At 52.1% G+C, this 20,356-nt stretch overlaps 7 protein-coding genes across 7 annotated transcripts; 6 read left to right on the top strand and 1 right to left on the bottom strand.

Annotated features, from left to right (window-relative positions):
• Nucleotides 1-85: 85 nt before the first annotated feature.
• Nucleotides 86-1,869, top strand: sec17 (alpha-soluble NSF attachment protein SEC17). The gene is made up of 5 exons (XM_025633630.1): nucleotides 86-242; nucleotides 343-466; nucleotides 541-847; nucleotides 917-1,091; nucleotides 1,142-1,869. The coding sequence occupies exons 1-5, from the start codon at nucleotides 210-212 to the stop codon at nucleotides 1,379-1,381; spliced, it is 879 nt and encodes a 292-aa protein (XP_025488177.1). The 5' UTR covers nucleotides 86-209; the 3' UTR covers nucleotides 1,382-1,869.
• A 756-nt stretch (nucleotides 1,870-2,625) lies between these two features.
• BO82DRAFT_405672 (uncharacterized protein) lies at nucleotides 2,626-3,106 on the top strand (the record flags this gene model as incomplete). The annotated part of the gene is made up of 3 exons (XM_025639507.1): nucleotides 2,626-2,824; nucleotides 2,909-2,961; nucleotides 3,017-3,106. The coding sequence occupies 3 exons, from the start codon at nucleotides 2,626-2,628 to the stop codon at nucleotides 3,104-3,106; spliced, it is 342 nt and encodes a 113-aa protein (XP_025488176.1).
• Nucleotides 3,107-4,606: 1,500 nt separating this feature from the next.
• On the top strand, nucleotides 4,607-5,609 carry BO82DRAFT_405671 (uncharacterized protein; the record flags this gene model as incomplete). The annotated part of the gene is made up of 4 exons (XM_025639506.1): nucleotides 4,607-4,711; nucleotides 4,833-5,033; nucleotides 5,178-5,291; nucleotides 5,385-5,609. The coding sequence occupies 4 exons, from the start codon at nucleotides 4,607-4,609 to the stop codon at nucleotides 5,607-5,609; spliced, it is 645 nt and encodes a 214-aa protein (XP_025488175.1).
• A 768-nt stretch (nucleotides 5,610-6,377) lies between these two features.
• BO82DRAFT_357744 (alpha/beta hydrolase) lies at nucleotides 6,378-7,756 on the top strand. The gene has a single exon (XM_025636103.1). It carries the CDS (start codon nucleotides 6,491-6,493, stop codon nucleotides 7,490-7,492), a length of 1,002 nt encoding a protein of 333 aa, XP_025488174.1. The 5' UTR covers nucleotides 6,378-6,490; the 3' UTR covers nucleotides 7,493-7,756.
• Nucleotides 7,757-9,581: 1,825 nt separating this feature from the next.
• BO82DRAFT_368045 (uncharacterized protein) lies at nucleotides 9,582-10,545 on the top strand (the record flags this gene model as incomplete). The annotated part of the gene is made up of 3 exons (XM_025637106.1): nucleotides 9,582-9,683; nucleotides 9,772-9,866; nucleotides 9,927-10,545. 3 exons carry the CDS (start codon nucleotides 9,582-9,584, stop codon nucleotides 10,543-10,545), a joined length of 816 nt encoding a protein of 271 aa, XP_025488173.1.
• Nucleotides 10,546-12,593: 2,048 nt separating this feature from the next.
• On the top strand, nucleotides 12,594-14,021 carry BO82DRAFT_368044 (uncharacterized protein; the record flags this gene model as incomplete). Its single annotated transcript, XM_025637105.1, has 1 exon — nucleotides 12,594-14,021. The coding sequence occupies one exon, from the start codon at nucleotides 12,594-12,596 to the stop codon at nucleotides 14,019-14,021; it is 1,428 nt and encodes a 475-aa protein (XP_025488172.1).
• Nucleotides 14,022-15,422: 1,401 nt separating this feature from the next.
• On the bottom strand, nucleotides 15,423-19,901 carry BO82DRAFT_357743 (uncharacterized protein). The gene has a single exon (XM_025636102.1). It carries the CDS (start codon nucleotides 19,812-19,814, stop codon nucleotides 15,585-15,587), a length of 4,230 nt encoding a protein of 1,409 aa, XP_025488171.1. The 5' UTR covers nucleotides 19,815-19,901; the 3' UTR covers nucleotides 15,423-15,584.
• Nucleotides 19,902-20,356: the final 455 nt, after the last annotated feature.

Here is a 20,356-nt window from a genome sequence, read left to right as displayed (position 1 = left end):
CAATGGGAGGGCGGGATGGCCCACCGCCTACGTTGATGTGGAGGGCAGCTCTCGATCCCGCTGTTAGTGACGGCAACCTTGAACGCTTCAGTTCGCCCTCCATCTTCTCCTCATCTTGCTGGCTGAGCCACTCTCATAACCCTTTATCTGTTCTAGCTGGAATATAGCTTCTGCCCTTCTTTGTGGTCAACAATTTCCAACTGTTCAACATGGCTCAAGATCCCCGAGTCCTTCTCCAAAAAGTAAAATCCCCTTATCCCCCCGCCCCGCTGTCCCTCCACGTTATCATGCCCGACTCCAAATGAATGACGATCACTGATGCCATGCTCCTCCACTCTTTAGGCTGATCAAGCGCTGAGTCGCGCATCTGGTGGCTTCAGCTTCTTTGGTGGTCGCACAGAAAAATATGAAAATGCCGCCGACTTGTACTCGCAGGCTGCGAATGCCTTCCGAGTTCAGAAGCAGAGTAAGCAGGCTGCGCACCGCGTTCCCACTCGCCTTACCTCCACCTGACACTAAACCCCTCCCCCCCCTTTTCAGACAAGGAAGCCGGTCTCGCATTCGAAAAGGCCGCATCTATTCAGACGCAGAATCTCAACGAGCCCGATGACGCTGCCAACACCCTAACCGAGGCGTTCAAGGTCTACCGCAAGTCCGACCCCGAGGACGCCGCCCGCGTGCTCTCCAGCGCCATCCAGCACTACGTACTCAAGGGAAACCTCCGTCGCGCTGCGTCGCAGCAGCAACATCTGGCCGAAGTGTATGAGGTGGAACTAGGTGACAACAAGAAGGCTCTGGAAGCCTATGAGAAGGCGGCGGAATGGTTTGAGGGTGATAATGCTGAGGCGTATGTTCTATCTTTCGACGCTGAAGTGCTCGAGTCATCTCTTTGGCAGGGCTAACCTTGTAAATCCAGCCTCGCGAACAAGCACTACCTCAAGGCCGCGGATCTGGCCGCCCTCGAGGGTGATTACTACAAGGCCGTCGAGCACTACGAGCGCATTGGCCGCTCTTCCATTAACAACAACCTTATGAAGTGGTCTGTGAAGGATTACTTCCTCAAGGCTGGCATCTGCCACCTGGCGACGAATGTTGGTTTACTCTACCCCTTACCTCCTTAACTGCCTAACATTGAAAATAGGATTTGGTCGCCACCAACCGTGCCCTCGAAAACTACCGCGACATCGACACCACCTTCGCCTCCACCCGAGAGCACCAGCTCCTCGTCGACCTAGTCCAAGCCTGTGAAGCAGGTGACCAGGAAGCCTTTGCCGACAAGCTTTTCCAGTACGACCAGCTCAGCAAGTTGGATAAGTGGAAGACGACGCTCCTGCTGCGGATCAAGAACAACATTGAGTCGCAAGAGGAGGACTTTTCTTAGCATCCCAGTTGCCTCCTTTCTGTGTTCCCGTTTCTATTTGAGCTAGTTATTTGGATTTGAAATACTTGATAAACCGAGGAAGGGTCACCTCTCCTGCTTTCGAGTTCCTAATCGCATTTCAAGTGGTTACTTCTTTGGCTGGTTCCATGTTTACTAGATGAATGCTGCGCTGTGCCTTTCGGACTCCGTTGTTGAAGGTTATCATTATTGAACGTTCTGTCATTTCTACCGATCGACCCCATATAGCATCAGTTTGACCCTGACTGTGGTCGATCATTCTTGACCTAATTTATCATATCCTCCCTCTATTGGAATGATGTCAACGAGATCATTGGGTATTGATCAGCACCACTACAAACTAGTTTAGCCCGCTGAGGGTCATTCATATAAGTGACTTCAAAGGCACGATGAGAAAGGCCACAGCATTACTGACAAAATAAACAACCACTAGCGGGGGTTCATCCACGGCATCGGGCTCTCCACCGGCGGTACCGTATTCACACATGTCCATCTTCTGAGGCCGCGACACTGACAGTCTTCATATCCAGTAGGAAGCAAACCATCCCATTTCCAGCCGTTCTTGAAGACATGATCTAAAAAACCCGTCGGCTACGCATCGTCCCCCAGTCCCAGGAGTAAATACTATCCTTGATTGCAACATGCTGAATGAGATTATGCCATCATACGATACCCAGCCAAAAGAGTCTCGAACCCACGCACTTCGCAGCTGATTAAGGATTCACCCAAAAGCTTATGGCGTGCCATCCGCATCTTCCACTTCGAGAGTTGACACATTCTTCTTCAAAGTCCTGACTTTAGGCATAGACAATTACAGACAACCGAAACTTGGTGTTCCTGCTCACCCATGCCGTCCTCGAACTATCCCCGGGACCCAGCCGAGCATGGCAGTAGACGAGTATACTTTACCTAGTACATTTAATACTCCACGGTTTTCCTTGATTATTCCATAGGGAGTCCTTTGTTTTACTCAACCCGAGGCTCCCATCTACGCGACATGAATCATGGTACAACACCACCGGCCGTTCACCCTCACTTACAATCTAAACCAAGCAGGACCAGCACAGACCCTATGCTGATCAGTCCTTACTGGCCCAGAGCAGTCTATATGCTGATCAGAGAGGCATATAAAGCTCCAGCAAGTCCTTCTTTACTTCCCTCGTTTCGCCATAACCCGGAACTCGAAAATCCAGAAAAGAATCAAATCAACACACAGGTCCAGAATCATGCTTGCCGATCAATACCTCCTCGCCGTCCTAGCCGCAGCAGCAGCCACGACCGCGATGGCTGCCCCTCTCCCGGAATTTGTCGAGCGCGATATGCCCGTCACCTGCGCGGCAGGGGAATCCGCCAAATGCTGCCCGGTGTTGTATTCGACGGTAGTGCTGGGGAAGCCGTTGACTGTCGGGGTGGGGTGTGCTCCTTGTATGTCTATTTATCAATCGCTGTTACGGGAATAGGGGTGTTGGTTGGATGAAGGCTGAGTTTCTGGTACAATCTCTGGTACAGTGAGCGGCAGTTCGTCCTGTAAGACGAATGTGGCGTGTTGTCATAATGAGCCGGTATGGCTGGGCTCTTCTAGTCAGGTAGTGGTTTAGGGTGCTGATTAGTGTATAGTTTGTGGTTGGGTTTTTGAAAGTTTGCGCGAAGAGCAGTGGGAGTAGTGGTGCTGGTAGTGGTGCTGGTGGTGCCCGTCGTAGGAAGTAGAGATAACCAAAAAGTACATTCAAAACCCATGGTCGTTGTAACTGCGAGAAGAGGTCAAAAGCATGAAGGTAGTATCTACGCTCTTCATATTTGGAGTCAATCAAAACACGACCGTGAACTCGATCAAGTATAGCAACCATGACTGACTAGCGACCCTCGCAACTGGTTTCCGTCCGATGTCAAGAAACCTACCATTACAACCACCCCCTGAGGAAATTTGCGAGTGAGGCACCGTTCACACCTTGAAAGACCGATTCCACCCACCCTCGTCCATAAAAATCACGGACACGAATCTTTTTGAGAGACCTCATGGCTGCACAACTTCTTCTTAGCCGCAGCAAGCAACTTCTATCCTTGTTTAATCGCAACATGAGCAACAAGACTTTCCCGCTAGGCGAGACCGCCGGTCAAGGATTCTCTTCTCTACGCAAGCTCGAACAGTTGCATATATTATATTTTAACAACGATCATTCAATCATCGTTGACTGGTAATGCCGGGAACTACTGCAGGGACAAGTGCGCGTCTCAAAGCAATGCTAAGGTCTAGTAGCCCATTTCGGGTGAAGAGAAACTGGCTTATAGTATAGGTTCTTGGCTGTCATCTGTCTCACCCTGTGGTGATACTTCATTAGGTTCTGTTTTCTTCTTTTCCCCATCTTTGTCATATGCTGAGCTGCTAATGCTTTCGGATATGGGTAGTCTTGGGCGGAGCAGAGCAGCCCTTGCTGCAACTGGAATCGCGATAGACTCCATCGATCGCTGATACAAGATCGCACTACATCCCCCATACCCATTTCAGTCAAGCTGCAGTAGTGCAAGAGTTACTTCTCCCAGGATCTGAAACACGTCACACATCGTGATACATCAACTTGCAGTGGCGAATGGCCTGCTTTATATCCTCCGTCTTCGCAACCAGTCCTACGCGAAGATGCTTGTGTCAGGATCATACTTGAAGAATGTCTGTTGACAGGAATCTTGTAATCTACGAATCGTGTCGTGCTTGGAGGTCTCCGTCCGAAGATATAAGCTCGGTATCTCCAACGCGACAGTTGCAACTCGAGGTGTGACTTACAGTCATGTCTGACACCTGCTGTCTTACCTGAGACGATCAAGTTTACGGGTTTGGCCTGGAACCATCGGGATCACAGCCAGCCCTGACCATCCCCGGCATTCTTTCTAGCAGTTGTCAAATCATGATTAGGCAGAATTATCCCTTCGAACACAGTCACAAGATCATGTGCGGAGTATAGGTAAATGTATACGTCAAACTGGAACTATGATTCATGTCCCCGCCAGCGAAACGGGCGTGCTTCTATCATTCTTTGTCTAAGCGTATTTTGCGCGGCCTTCCAGCTCTGAGCCCAGCAAAATACAGATCGACTGAGACGGACCTTCTTGATGATCATAAATATCTGCCAATTCCACGTTCTAACTCAGAACATTTATTAGTGCAACCCTTTCAACTAATACGCATTGAAAGCTATCTGAACCCCATGGAAAATGTCCTTCGCTTACCTCGAAGGCGAATGCTTCTGCAAGCGCTCCGCCCTCCGATCTTCTGCATATGACCCAGACAAGCCAGAGCATTTCTACGGCCACCTTCTGGTGGAATATATCTGGAAACCGCGCTGTATACAGCGGCGACTCGGCCTACTACACTAAGGACATCCATTACCATCCACGCTCCGCCTACCGGGTAGTCAAGGGCGACTGATGGGACACCAAGTATGGAAACTGGACGAACATCCACTTCTTGTACGGTAAGAAGCCCTTCAGTGATGAAGAAAGTTATCGAAAAGTGGATCATAATCTGCGCGTGAGTAGGAATCGGTTTCGCGACCATGACAAGGGCGGTGCGCTTGAATCGTGGTTCATGATCTTGCCTATGCCCCTGTTATCCAAGGGGGAGGAGTGGTTTCTGGTTGATGTATGCATTACACTTTTCCTAGCCTGACAAGAAGGCTCGATGGGCTCTTTCGTCTGGGGCTCTAGAGATCTGTCACTGATACTTGATTCCATTTCCTAGCGCACGGCGTGCATTTGAGGCATTAACATCCCCATCGCGCACCAGGCCTCGGAGGAATATCCGGACGTGTACACCTTCCTGCAGGTCAGCTTCGCTATCCCGCGGCAGATCACCGTCACGGTCCACCCGGCCGTCGATAGCGCCGATAGGCTCTCCTGGGTGGGCGCGCAATCCACCGGCACGATCAACCCCGATGCCACGCTGGGGCTGGCTCCGGACGCCCAATGAACGATGGCAATCAACGTCCGCCAGCTCGTCAACCTCCTCTCGCTGCCGCGGGCCCTGCGCGGCCACAACTGTTTCTCTGCCCGCATTATCCGCATATTCGACCGCAAGCCGACTCCCACTAAGGCCGACCCGACGCCCTTCATCAGCGACGAGACCGATCTCAGCTGGACGACGGTCGCGAGCGCCAACGCCGGGCTGTCAATCCAGTGGAAAGCCCCGCAGCCAACGACCTGGCTGGCACCCTCTTAAGAGTATCGGGAGACGTCAATTGATCACTGCAGGGACAAGTGGCCGTGGAGGGACATAATTGTTTTCTATTTGACTTCACCGCAGCACCACAGCAAAATTGTGGGCACTGTCGGCAGACCTGCAGCCAACCACCCAAGATGCACAATCAAATAGGATCCAACCTACCCACCCAAAGCCACGCTATAGTGAATGTCTCACCGCGTCCCGGACAACACGTCCGCAGCGGAGCCAGCCCTAAAGGTGGATTTTCGTGATCAGTTGACATCTCGCCAGGCCAGACACTCTGATTGGACCCTGACACGTCAAACCCCTGTCAACACGTCCCAGACACTGATCACAGCGGAACAGCCCTACAAGTGGATATTCGTGATCAGTTGACATATTGACAGAGGGGGCGCTGTGATTGGTTGAGAGGGGGTTCAACGCGTTGAGAGTAACACCCCCTTGTGTTCCAGCCTTAGGAGTGGGATCTTCGTGATGTTTTTACATCTCGACGGATCTCTGCAGTGCTTGGCCAGTTGGATCTTGTGATGATATGCTCATCGCAGAGCGAATCTGTTTGCGCAGGCTCATCCCAATAGCTGGGTTATTTCGAATGGGCCGAGAATGACGGCCACGGGGTTCAAGCGTTAACGTGATCTTGATCGACTGCAGTGCTACAGGTTGTGACTATATTCATCCTCCATGGACTATTTCATCCGACGTCTAACCCGCTGTGGGTCCACAGCTGTGCATGATGTGGTCCCCGCTGACTGTATTAGCGTCCTGTGCCTGCCTGCCTATAAGTTGTCCTCTACTGCCAGTCTCCCTAATTTCTCCGACCTGCTCTTCTACGCCTTTCTACTGGCCCTGTTTTGCCAATTACCATCTCATCCTCCGACATGCCTCACTATCAATTCATCTCGCTGGCCACCAAGCCCTCCGCTCGGCTCAGCTACAGCTTCCACCCCGCCGCGGACACCGTCAAAAAGCCCGCTCTAGTCGTCTTCGTCAATGGCCTCGGACTCCCGCAGACCTCCTGGGAGGGCGTCATCGCGCGCCTGCAGGCCCAGCCCCCGGCCGTCGGCCTGCCAGCGATGCTGACCTACGACCGTTACGGCCAGGGCCAAACCACCGACCGCGACCCTAACGACAGCACTGCCGAGGACCCCACCCACGGGCACGACACATCTACCGTGGTTCATGACTTGCACCAGCTCCTCACGCAAATAGCCACGGAGAAGATGGGTGTTTCCGACCTGACCCAACTACCGCTCATCCTGGTATCGAACTCGATCGGCGGCGCGCTCGTCCGCCTCTATGCACAGCAGTACCCCGGCACCGTCGCCGGGCTCTTATTCCTGGACAGCGTGCTCGCCAACTCCGACTTTGTGTCCATCTACCCGGACCCAGACGCGGCCGGATTCAATCCGCGCAGCTTGCCAGACGGGGTGGACGCGGATGCGCTCCGTGCCGCAAGAGCCTACATGCAAAAAGTATTTCATCCCAGCAACGGCAGCCGCGAGGGCCTGAGCCGACGCAATCTAGCGCAGCTGTTGCCGGACAGCGACGGGCCCAGATTGCAGGGCCCGGACGGCCGCGGGCCCTGGGTGACGGTGGTGGGCCATGAGTTCGAGGCGTTTCAGGTCGAATTCGAGAAGATGGGCGGTGCGCCGCCTCGGCTCACGGAGGTGTACATGAATCCCTACTGGCATCGGTTTAATGAGGGGTTGGCGAGGCTGACCGACGCGGAGCGGAGCAAGGGCCCGCTTCAGGCGCCGGGCGCCGGTCACTTTGTGCAGAAGGATAATCCGGATTTTGTTGCGGACGAGCTGCGGAAGATGCTTGGCCAGACCCTTTGCGATGTGGAAGGTGCAGCTGCACAGTTTGGTGAGGTCTTTTGATCTGTATCTTTGTACACATACAAATTTGATTGCCCCAACGCGGGATCCGGTTACCCCCTTTCTCTTCCTCGCCCACCTTGTGCGGCTGAGCCTGAACTTCACTAGTTGAGGGGCCCGTAAGCCGGTTTCGATTTGTCGATTGATGCGAGCTAGTTGCGTATGCTACAGTCTTAGTAGGAGGACTAGAGTACTAGCCCTACTCGGCTGAAACCAATCGTGGGCCTCAGGCATGCCCGCACGGCAGCACCCGACTTAGGGCTCGGGGGTCTTCGGATAGCTCGGAAGCGTTGAATGGCAACAAACATCATCCGGCCATCATTATACTCCTTCATAGATGATGGCCCTGTTATTGATTTACTCGTGGTGCAAAATTATCCTCTCTAATTTTATCATAAGAGAATCGGGGTCAAAAAAGATACCGATATAATAGTTGAGGCAGCTACAGCCTACTACCTGGTCGAAGGTTAGATCACCGGTTCTGTGGGAGCGGTTATATATCCAGCTCCAACCGCCCTCATGGTGATAATGAAACAAATTGCCACACGATTCAGTTCCAATCGATATCCGTTGTTCGCACTGAAAGCTGTTGCGCAAAGTGATGATCCTGTACCTCCTACGATAAAACACCGGAGGAAGTTTGCTCAGTTGAATGCTTACCCTGGAGGGGAATAGCGGCCATATCACTTGATGTCGGAGGTAGCGCTGCTCACACTTCCTGGCCCGCTGAATTAGAACTCAGCAAACTCACTCAAAGATTCGCAAGAGTTTAACAAGCGTTAGATATCTGATGCGAATTGCAGATTCATTAAAAACCCCCTTCGATACTGAGAGGCATAGTTATCTGAGCAATTGTTCTAATCTTGTGGCCCTGAAATCACTAAGTGACGTCTTTGGCAAGTTGCAATTCAGCTGGCCAGGGAGGGCACAGTACATATCGGATTTCGAACGCCAAGTCATTTTCAAGCTTGAAGCCTTGGGTGCTCGCGCTTGAATCTAGATACCTTGTCTTGGCGGTTGTCTTAGGAAACTTGGTGTCGTGATGAAGCTTCTGTACTATAAACTTAAGAGCCGTTGAGTTCGTTATATCATTTGTATACCAGGTTTAAAGTTATAGAGCATCCAATCCATGTTCGTGAAAAAAACTAGAGATTAAGTTGGTATGGCCTTTCTATCATATTCACAGGAGTTCTACCATTTGATGATGATCTTGTTAAAATTTGACTGCTTGTGGTACTCTGCCTGTTTCGGTCATAAGATTTGGTGAACGGCATTTTACTTTTCAAAATATGAATTGTACTATATGCATTTTGTGAGATTGATGAGGTTGGTATAGTTAGCAAGTACATAAAGCTCGATATTGGCAACCACTATCTCGTTCATAGTAACGAAATCTGGTCATCCAGGAATTATCAAAGGCCAATGGTACTGATTGACTTGATGGTAATGCATAGACTAATGTCAAAGCTTAGGGGGCAGATCAAGCCGGCTGCGTAGAGTGCCCAGTTAAGGGGCGATTGCTGTTGTGTGTTATGATTGATAGACGAAGAATGACATTGTGGATGAAGCAAGGGATGAGACCCAACTGTCGGGTACCTGACCGAATCCAAATAGCCAACTTCGACCTTCCGCCAGTTACATCCTTATTTCCTCCAACTACAAATACTTGATGCATTGACAGATGGGCGTTGCCTGGGGTACCCTTGACCCTCCACATTCTCGACACCTGGTCTTCTACGCAACACCCGCGAAGCCACCCGTGGGGTGGACGGTTATATCTCAGGATCCACGCATTCCCCCATTCCTTTCTAAAGAAAGAAAGATACGCCCAAATTAGGCCGGATGTTGTGAGCGGGAGATACAAGATGTATCATTCTCGAATTCCACCCCGGTAGCCGCAAAGGCTTGAGTCCAGTCTAAGCATCACCAGATTGCTGAAAAAAGAAGATTTAAATGCTTAGATTCCCCGGCTTGAGCCTGTACAACCAAGAACTACGCCTCACAATCCTTCTATCACCAATACTATAATCAACCCCAAGTCGCCATCGTCCACTCGAACACCTTTGGAAAACCCAACAACCCACCCACCGACATGCGCACCTCGTTTGTAACTCTTCTGCTTGCATGCAGCAGCTACACTGCCCTCGCATTGCCCTCACACGGTAGCCTCGCCAAGCGATCCTGCGATGCCAATGTTTGTATCGTCCAGGCAAGTCGCCCCTCTTTCCCACAGCCCATCTAACCTACCCGGCAATGAATATACTGACCACCACATCCAACAGTGTATCGCCCAGGGTTTCCAATCGGGCATGTGCGCCAGCGAGAACACCCCCTCCCTGCAACTCCTAGGCCTTGAGCTCCTCGGCCAGGCCTTGCCGTAAGCACCCCCTCCCCCAAATTCACACCCGAATGAAGATCAAACTAACAAACCCAACAGAGGCTGCATGTGCATCCCAACCAGCGGCTCCGGCAGCAGCTCCACCGGCGCCACCAACGCCGCCAACGTCCCCGCTGCCAACGCCGCCGCTGCCACGACGACCACCACTGCTACTGTAACTACCACCTCAACTGCCGTCCTGACTTCCACTTCCACCGCGACAACCACCGTCACCACCACTAGCACTACCACTGCCACAGCCACTAACACCCAAGTCGCATTTCAAGCAGCCCCAGCAGTAAACCCACCTGCCCCCAGCACCGTCACCAGCACTGCCACCGTAACCACGACTGCCACCACGACTGCCACCACGACTGCCACCACCACTGCCACCACCACTGCCACCACGACTGCCACCACCACTGCCACCGAAACGGAAACAGAAACCCAAACCCAAACCCAAACGCACACGCAATTCAGCACCCGCACCATCACCCATTCTGCCCCTACCGCCACTACGACCATTACTACCTCTGATGCAAACGCAGCAGCGGCTCCTGCTGCTGCTGCCGCCGTCCAGACCGTGTACACGGCCACCACGACGAACCATATCCCGTTCACGACGACGAAGACGGTGGTGGTCAAGACGACGACGACGGTGTGCCCGACTTCTTCTTAGTTTCTGTTTCTTTCGGGATGTGAACATGGATGTGGGTTTTCTTCGATATGGATTCTTTTAATCATTCTTGCTTTCCCTTGTGGGCTATGCTCATAACAAGAGGGACGGGTTTCTCTTCGTTGTATATAATTGCTTCATTCACTTCCTTTAGAGGATCAGACTTTTAATGTCAATGGGGATATCCACTCCCCATCCTTACACCTCCGTTATAATCCCATATGTGCTGGGCTACGCAAATTCTATATACTGTATCCCCAATCTGCCAATACGCGAAGCCATTGAAAAAAGACCAAATCCAATCTGGATGATCATGTTATTGCGGATGTACCCGCTACTGCAGAACAGGGCACGGGCTATTCGGTGCAGAACAACCTTGATTTGTTACAGAAGCGGTGTCGCATATAATTCTAAGCCCTCATCCCCTCAATGGGTCCTCAGAAGTGCGCTGCGCGGCCCACTGACTTCAGGTCGCGTGCAATTTCACCATGGGTGAGTTTGAGCCACACCTGCCCCTCAACCCTCATCGGGACTATTTTAAGAAACAACATCAACGATCTACACCGCCGGATTGCTGCCTACAGGACATGGCACACCATGGCGTCCGGGCTTGTCTTTAATAGTTGTACGATTCTCGCCGATATCATGAAGTAGACGGTGTGGCCGCCCTTCTCCCCTCTTTTGCTTCGCCATATCGACTAGAATTTCGCTCATCGAGGAAGATGAAGAGTTTCGGTTTCGAGACACGAGCTCGATCCCAATCATGACGTGCGATCGTTGTACCCATGTTGAGGCCATGCCCAGTGCTAGGACTGCCAATCAATGGGTCGGCAATACGCCGCGCAGCCTAGGTGGATCCCGGGGATTCCCACTATGCTGGATGCTTCCCGCAAGCAGCATGGGTGATGTAGTATACTATAGGAGGGTAGTGTAGAAGAGATCGTATTATAGGTCGACCTGATGGACCAGACGCTTCAAACCTAAGGAAGCTAATCGGAATCCTAATGGCGAACCACGTTTGGTCACACCTTGTCCTATGTTGTGAACTAGTGGTGGATGGCGACATGGCAAAGACTTCCATGGGATCTTGAGACGGCCAGCTCTGGAACATCCCGTATGGGTGGAAGAGTCTAGCTTCCTCCCGAAATGCAGATTAATGGTCGGTCCCGTACCACTGTTGCAGTGATTCATCCTGTTGCTCCGCTGTCTGAATTCCAGATTGGGGTTTTATCAATGCGATAATTGAATTTACATCTGTATTGATGGCCCGATGGCTCTTGGGAATAGATTTTCTTGAATCGTAAGATAGGAAATATACGTATGCTAGCCACTATACAGAGTCCGGTTATGGCGTGCTTAATTATATTACACATGGGGCGCAGCAACAACCTGGAACAGCCAGTCTATCCACTTCCATGGTTGTGACATCGTAAGCCTCGTGTCAATAATTAAGGTTATCTTGGTTCACCTTAGCATCTGACCCATGGTAGTGTAGACATAGCCCTAGCCGTCCAGACTCCCAAGCCCCGAAAGATTGGTCTTCAGCGGCCCCACATCGGTCGTTCTATTGTTCTCGACCGGTTCTCTACTGTTTTCGGAAGCAAGCTAGAACCCCAGATTGCGTTTAATACGTCTTTCTTTGTTTCCTTAACCTGATACGATGTAACATAAACCCTATAACAAATTGACTGACTTTCGTATCCGTATGAGCAAGAGTGGCTCATAGAAACTGAAGGGTGGCTTAGAACAGTGTACAAGAGGCCTTCTAAGGTCAAGGCCCACGGGTTATCGCGTTCAATATCGTGTTGTATGTTATGCTGTATATGGCGTCGTTTATCATATCGTATATCGTGTCGTGTGCCAAGAAATCTTGAAAAGATGCGAGACATCTGCTTTTAGACCTTCCTCGATTCTAGACCTGTTGGAGCCAGAAAGACATATTGCAACTCGCTGCGTGTCAATATAAAAGCAGTGCAGATAGTCCTTCTGTGGCTTATAGCAATACAATCTGTAACATTAACAAGCAAGAATAGCACTGAATTATCTTCAATATGAAGTCTGAACTTTACTTCCTCATCGTGCTGCTGCAGCTTGCTATGCAGTTAGCAGTGGCCAACCCAGCTGCACACCCAGAGCCTGACTCTCCCTCTCTGGAAAAGAGACAGGTGACCTCTCCGCTTGCGACCAGCTTGCCTGGACAGACTACCGCCGCTAGGACGACGGCCCCTGCCTCCACCCGTACGTCCAGCTCGCCTGGCACGACTCGCACCGCTAGTGTGACTACCACTGCCTCTTCTCCTACTTCCAGCTCGCCTGGTACGACTAGCACTAGGTCTGGGGCCTCCAGCACCTCTGGCACGGCTAGCACTTCTTCCCGGACTTCCGGCACATCTGGAGCTGGCCCGACTAGCACCCCGACCTCTATCCCTGAAGTTCCCCCTGGCCCAGTCACCGTCGTCGTCAACGTCGCCATCGCCATCGCCATCTCTGGCGGCAGTGGACAGGACGCAGCCGCCGCCGCCGCAAAAGCCGCAGCCTCTGGCGGAGGAACGAATGCCCAAGCTGCCGCCGTTGCCGCCGCTGCCGCCGCCGCCGGTGGAGGTAGTGCACAGGATGTTGGGGTCGTTGCCGCAGCCGCGGCCGCGGCCGCCTCCGGTGCTAATGGAGGGGGTGTCGCTGAGGCTGCTGCTGCGGCCGACGCCGCCGCCGGTGGAGGGAGTGATGCTGCCGCGGCCGCCTCGGCCGCCGCCTCCGCTGGTGCGAGCGGATGGAATACCGCCGCAGTTGCTGCTGCCGCTGCCGCGGCCGCCTCGGGTGCTAGTGGAGCGGATACCGCCTCCGCCGCGGCTGCTGCCGCCGTCACTTCCTGCGGAGGGGGTGTCGCCGCTGCTGCTGCTGCCGCCGCCGCCTCCGCTGGAGGCAATGGAACGGATGTCGCTGCCGTTGCCGCTGCCGCCGCCGCCGCGTCTGGTGGCGGAGATGGAAAGGCTGTCGCCGACGCCTGTGCTTCTGTCGCCTCCTCCGCGGGTGGAGGAAGTGCTGCTGTTGCCGCCGCTGCGTCCGCCGCCTCCGATGGAGCTGATGGAGCTAATGTCGCTGCCGCTGCCGCTGCCGCTGTTGCTGCCGCTTCTGGTGCTAATGGAGATATTACCGCCGCGGTCGCCGTCGCGGTCGCTGCCGCTGGGGGTGGTGGATGGAATGGCGCCGCGACGGCTGCTACCAAAGCTGCTGATAGTGGGGATAGCGGACAGGAGGTTGCTGGCGCTATTGCTTCTGCCCCGAATAGTGGAGGTATTGGCAATAGTACTGGGACTGGCGGTATCAGCACTGGATCCGGCAGCAATAGCACTGGATCCGGCAGCAATAGCACTGGAACTGGCAGCACTAGTACTGGAACCGGCGCTACCAGCACCGGAACTGGCACTACCAGCACTGGAACCGGAAGCACCGGTACTGGACCCGGTACTGGAAGTGGTTAAAACAGCTCGGGAACCTCCGGATGATTTCCTTATAACAAAAATCCCGAGACTTCAATGGCAGGGCGAAACTTGGCTTAGCCTCCTAGTCTTCCTGCAAACCTCAGTGAGTTCTCTCAAGATGACTGCCCATGGCACTAACCTCAACGGGCGTCCAGCCCTTATATGTTGTTAATCGTGATTTGATTACTCCTTGCTATAGTGCACCGCGCAAAAAAGTATACACTGTACTTAAAGTGCTACAGCTACAGAAATATGCTCAGTTGGTCTTCTTGGATAAAAGAAAATTGCCATGGAATCCAGCTCGACTAGTTCAAGGGCTCTATGATAGTGTTGAGCTTCATAATATTTTATTTGATTTTGCTGTTTTTGGATGGATCGCTAGCTACTTCTCTGTTTGCTTTTAATTGTGTACTACCAGGCACTGCCTCAGCTAAGGGACTATAACTTTCTGTTGATTCCCACGGCGTCCTGTGGCTCTCTCAGCTACAGCCACAACCTTCATCTATAGGCTACCTATGTCACAGATCTTCCCGTGGCATATAGGGGCGATTTCCCTAGTTAGGAACGACTGAAGCACCGGTCGTTCTATCTACAACGCCAAAGGATGCCTTCAGCCATTGTCCAGTGGAACTGCCTGCACCCGGATGGGAACACATCCCTGTGACCTTCGAGGCTGGCACACTTGCCCGTCTTCCAGGCCTAATCATGATCAGTAGTTAGTCACTCGGCTGTTGCTGGTACGGTCGACTGTTGGCCCTGATGTCTCCATGCCGAACATTATCCTCCTCCTCGCAGTCCTGTATCGACCGAAGTTCTAGACCACATTCGACACCCGGGGAACACTGACGACGAAATTACGAGTACGAGGAAACCGCAGCTCTAGAAGGTTTCTTTTTTTAGGTGTCCGACATGAACCAACAATAAGGTTGCGGTTACGGGAAAAGAATGTGTAGCACACCTACATGAGAGCCCGGGCGAGATCGCACGTCTAAGCCTTGAGTATCAAGGGCATCGGAGATCAACGTATAGCCTGCAGATGATCCCACTTACATTCATACTGCAAGCCAAAAAAAACATGCTACTTGCGGTCTCTTACCCAACCCCCTCCATAGGGGGTGGTGGGAAGGAAAATTAGGGAACTTTGGATAATGGAACTATAAATGTCGTTATTGATTAGGACGACCGCATATCTTATGATACTAAAGCTTACACATTACGCAGATCCCAGCTGTACCGACCAGGAATTGATCGCGTACCTTGATGGCCATCCAGCACCGATATTATTACTTGGTTGTGTGGACTGACTTTCTGGGTGGAAGGAGTATCACAGCCGTCCAGAAACATGGTTATCACACCAAGAACAGACCCAGCGAAGGAAGAAATATGTAAAGACATGGTATTATTATTATCATTCCTTTATCAACCCCATCACCCACAGCCATACGCGGTACATCAACTCTCAACAAGGGGGGAATCATCATGCATGAATATATAAGCTTTAGAATAGCACAAATCAACCTACTCACCAACACCGTAAACCAGGTAAAGCCAAACAGGAAGGCTTCACTCATCATCCGCGTCATCCTCGATAAGACCAAGTTTACCTAACGTATCCAGGAAGCTCTGGGCTGCAGTCCGCAACGCAAGCAGGGGAGATTGCTCGAGTTGAACAGCCACTGCGGGTTCCACCTCGACTTCCTGGGGTTGGTGCCCGCCTCGGCGGGTGAAGTAGTATTTGCCCTGGTGACAAGACCAGTTCTCGTAGATGTAGCACTGTAGCTCGCGGGTTGCACTGTGGCGGAGCTCGGGGAAGAAAGCCGGGGTTGTGGGGGCCGCTGGGTATGAAGTGAAGGCTGCAGTGTGCTGCGTGAAGTCCCCGCCACCAGGAAAGATGGCTGCGGAAAGGTCAGATGGTTTTTCGATTCTTTCGGGGAAAATGGAGAGGGCGACGAGAGCAAGCTGGCGGAAGGCCCGCAGCTGGAGGATGATGCTGTCGCTGGCTGCACGATGGTCTGTGGTACCGCGGTCGATGTACTCCACAATCGGCAAGGCGGACGTGATCATATCCAAGAACGAGGCAGCGGTGATCGCTGCGGCGGGGTCGGTAAGCAAAGTGACGTTTCGGAACAAAGGAAGCTGCAATGCACGATACGATGGTCCAAAAACACAGGCAAACATATTCAAGACCGACCCCACGCACGCAGCATCTGTGGAGTCGAAGGTGAAGAGAAGCTCCTTGAAGACAAGGCGGGTGGTATGCACAATCGGCCGGCTTATGATCCACGCCGCCCGACTGCTGAACGCTGTCTCGAGGTAAGCAGGGAACACAGCCTGCAGCATTGTCGACCTTAGCGTGGGCTTGTCCGGGCTGCCGCTCTCGTAGGTCTCGCTCATCGAGGAATGCAACTGGTTGACGAGGTAATCCTGTTGGCCATCTATGGCGGCCCGCTCCGAGACGCTCTGGACGAACACCACTAGCGTTTTCGCCCCACTCTCGATTGAGACCTTGGGCTCATAACTCTTTAATCTGGCGACGATGTAGGTTGGGTCCGTGGAAGGCAGCGGGAAGGAAGCAGGATCGATGAAAAACGGATCGATAGGGCAGATCTGTCTGCTGTGTTGCTGCAGGAACCCTACAACTCGATGGACAAGATCAACGTAGGCCCCCTGGACGCTCTTGGTACCATTTCCTAGCTCCTGATAATTGGCCTTCATCGATGACATCATTCTCTGGATTGCCTCTGCGTATTCCTGCTTTGTGCTCGAATAATCGCGTGCGCCAGCGTCTTCAAGGTCTTGAAGGTGCGAACGCATGTTGGATAAAAGACTGGATATCAGCGACAACCGACGCTGGCTGATGTCCTCCAAGCTGAGCGAATATCGTCCCTTCTTGCGGTCCAGGGCAAATGGCAGATTCTGCAATACAGGACTGGCCTCCTCGTGATTCAATAACGCCTCAGTCAAGCGGTGTTGGTATTTCAATAAGGCGACCCGTTCGACCAAGCTGGCCATCCACATGCCAAGGATCTGAACTTTACAGTCCACGATGCACCGAGCGTCTTTCTCAATGCAGCTTGCTAAGAAAAAGGGTGTAAACTTTCTTGTCTGCATGGTTGATCGAAGCGCTGCCCACGAATCGCCATTGTAAGGGTTCAGGTAGCTGTCCCAATGTCGCAGTCCGTGCTTAACAAGTGTTTGCGCGATGGAGGTCCAACATTCGACAGCACTGAGAAGGATTGCATCCTCGGGACAATAGTCTTCACCAAAGCAGTTGGAGACAAGTCGGGACACAGCAGGGTGGAAAGTCTGCTCCACATACTCGATCTCAAGTGATGCTGTAGTAGTCATTGCCCCGTATACAGCTTCAATGTCGGTCCAGTCCCCATACTCTTGGCTATCTTCGTCCTGCGCGACGGGTTGCCCTGCTGTTCCTGGGGCCTGCTCTTGAGAAGCGTTGCATTTCTCAAGATAGGCAAGAACCACCAGGAGAGACTCAGTGATAATGATGTTCACGCGAGCAAGCTGGGGACTGAAAAGCCCTAATAGCGCTTTCACGGGCAATTTTGACACCAGTTTTTGAGCATGCTGTAATGTTGGTGCTGCCTTGACGGCACTTTTTAGGTTGCTCAGAGCTGTCTTCAGCAACGATTCAATTTGACGCTGATTTTGTGCTATCGTTTTCTCGACCAATTTATCGGAGAACTTGTTTCCTACTTTATTCTGGGCTTCAACCTCTTGCCGAGCCATTACATGCTGCTTCAATAGCTCGGTCACAAAGTAACAATGCCAATCTGCAAATGGCTCAAGCCCCGAGACTTCTTCGTCAGTTGACAGCTTGAAGCGAACCAGTCGATCCCAGGAACGAAGACTGATATTGCAAGTTTCTCTATGAGAGCTTGCAGGGTGAACGAGATCCCGGATGGTTTCCAACCGAGGCCGGCATCCGTCAGGAACTGCATAGTACAGCGTGCAAAGCAGGTCGTGGTGGTTTCTCAAGGCATCCAAGTCGGTCTGTTGGATGGGCTTTTCCTTAGGGTACATCCGGCCATGGTTCGGCAACAGGCGCCAGGCGAAATTCCGAACTTTCTTCTTTTCGTAGGACTTCGACAACGATTTCAATCCACTTGCAATAATCTTGAGCAGAATATGGAAGCATGGCTCGCCAGGCTGCACTTGCAACGAAGGATTGCGATCAAGGTCATTGAGAAAAGATGGGGACTTGTAGTTCTCTTCTTGCCTCAAATTGTACAAAGTATTCTTGGCGAAGAAATCGTATAAAGTATCCAAAACTGGCTTGCAATCCCACCAACCCCAGCCATTGATGAGGTGGAAGCACCTATGAAACAGAGCCCGGCAATAAATGTAGCACGAGACAGGCTGTACGACAGAAGTAGCTTCATAGCTCTCGAGCGCAGGACGTAGCAACATTTTGATGACGGGCCAGTTGTCCTGCTGTTCATGGAATCGTGAACCAATCTGGGCAATGCCACGAACATCGAATTCGTTCAGGGGCAAGGGTGTGAATACGTTTCGCCACGCAGCTTCCAACTGAGAGACAGTTTTGGAATTTCTCACGTCGCCTTCGTCAGCGAGTGTGTAGGCCTGGGTTAGTAGGTCCTCGAAATATCCTTTCACACTCTCATTGCTGCGCAGTACATGTCGAACAGTGACATATGCTTGAAGGGAAGATCTGCCGCTGCGAATTCCTCCTTCACGGGCCTCAGTAGACTCCAGATCTTGAAGGTGTTTGCGTATACTGGATTGCCCCAATTCGCTAGCCATAACAGCAACGGTCAGCTTCGACGACAGCTTCAATGAAATCATAACCTCGTCAGCAACGCTGAGTTCCACAAGTTCGTGTCCTGCAATCTGAAGCAGCATATTCACGAATACAGTGTTATAAGAAGATATTGTCAGGAGGTGATCCATCTCCGGCTCGGTTGTCGGTACCAGCGTCGCTAAAGTGTCATTAACCTTGGAAACAAGGCTATGCGCTCGCCTCACGAACCCCGTTCGATCGATCGGATCGATGAAGGACAGAGTGTCTGTGACGTATTTTACCAAGGACCGATACACCATACACCCTTGCTTGTCGACACTTCCAGTGAGAGACTGTGCTGGACCCTCGACCGGTCTGTCCAGTTCCTCAACAATCTTGTCAAAAGCAAGTCCGAGACCGGAAGAAACGGCATCATTCCAAGCACCCCAGCGGTGACGTTCGTCTTCAAGATGCAAAGTGAAAACTCCAGCGTCAGTGTCGAGGTTTCTGGTGAGAATCTTCAGGGAGCGACAAAGCTCTCCGCTCCCAATGAAGGTTGACTCATGAAAGAACGTTCCTGAAACCAATGGAGTAATGTTGAAGTCAATGAGATACGTTCGCTGCAACCCTTCAAGAGCCCCGACGGGACAACTAAAAAGCTGCGGTTCCTCCGATACCCTATGCGAGTCTGAGATTGTTATTGTCTCTTGGAGCGGCTGCTGTTCTTGGAGCGCATTGACTTCCAACCGTCTTGGTGGACGCTTCCTTGTCTGACGACTCTGCAACCGGGTCTGTAACATTGGGCGTCTTCTGACGCTCGATTTATCAAGCATCTGAGCTGTAGCAGGCTCATTTGATTTCTCGGCCGGAACAGGCGTCGAACTGCGACTCGCGATGAATCTGTCCATGACCACGTTTCCGCGCCTTATCCGAGGAAGGCTTTTGCCGCGGTAGTCTCGGTTCAACTGCGATAGTGATCGTTGGAAAGACACCGAGGACACAGGTCGACCGGCTGGGTTCACCTCTTCGAGCATCGCAGGCCTGAAGCCATTTCTCGTAAAAGAGGTGACTGCGAAGTTCCTTTTGACAATCCATCTATTACTTGGCTGCTCCGATTTACCGGTTTCACGAGATACTTGGTCATCATTTGGCCTTTGAGGAGGAATGATTGAATCCCGATCAGGAGGGTGCTCCTCAACGCGAACTCCATGCTCTCGGGAGTCTCTAGACAGGTAGGATGACAACAACAGAGAAGAAGCCAAGGTCCTCACAGGGACTTGACCTTTCTTGATGCCGACACGATCTTGTGTCTTTGCATGTCCTTCTCGCGAGGTCTGCTGTTTGAACGGTTTGGTTTGCATATGAGGCAGTCTGGTTTGTCGAAGATTACCGCAGCGCCATTCATGCAACGAAGCATTCGCATCTTCGGTATCTGCGTGCGAATTAAACTTGAAAACCTTGCGAGACGGACTTCTCCTTCCCTTATCCTGACGAGTACGCGCCTTGCGTGCGGCAACCCTGAGAAACTGTGGCTGTTCGCTTCGAGGTCGAGAAGCAACATCTGGTGCATCCAAAA

This window comes from Aspergillus uvarum, assembly GCF_003184745.1.
Source record: "Aspergillus uvarum CBS 121591 unplaced genomic scaffold BO82scaffold_61, whole genome shotgun sequence".
In the NCBI taxonomy this organism is placed as follows: Eukaryota; Fungi; Ascomycota; class Eurotiomycetes; order Eurotiales; family Aspergillaceae; genus Aspergillus; species Aspergillus uvarum.
The sequence above is the reverse complement of the archived record's forward strand: the minus strand, read 5'-3'. Positions and strand labels throughout refer to the sequence as shown.

Coding starts and splice junctions, on each gene's coding strand:
- BO82DRAFT_357743 (XM_025636102.1), bottom strand. CDS start 19,814: ATGCTCGAAGAGGTGAACCCAGCCGGTCGACCTGTGTCCTCGGTGTCT.
- sec17 (XM_025633630.1), top strand. CDS start 210: ATGGCTCAAGATCCCCGAGTCCTTCTCCAAAAA. Junction 467..540: donor CTTCCGAGTTCAGAAGCAGA/GTAAGCAGGCTG, acceptor CCCCCTTTTCAG/ACAAGGAAGCCGGTCTCGCA. Junction 848..916: donor GAGGGTGATAATGCTGAGGC/GTATGTTCTATC, acceptor TTGTAAATCCAG/CCTCGCGAACAAGCACTACC.
- BO82DRAFT_357744 (XM_025636103.1), top strand. CDS start 6,491: ATGCCTCACTATCAATTCATCTCGCTGGCCACCAAGCCCTCCGCTCGG.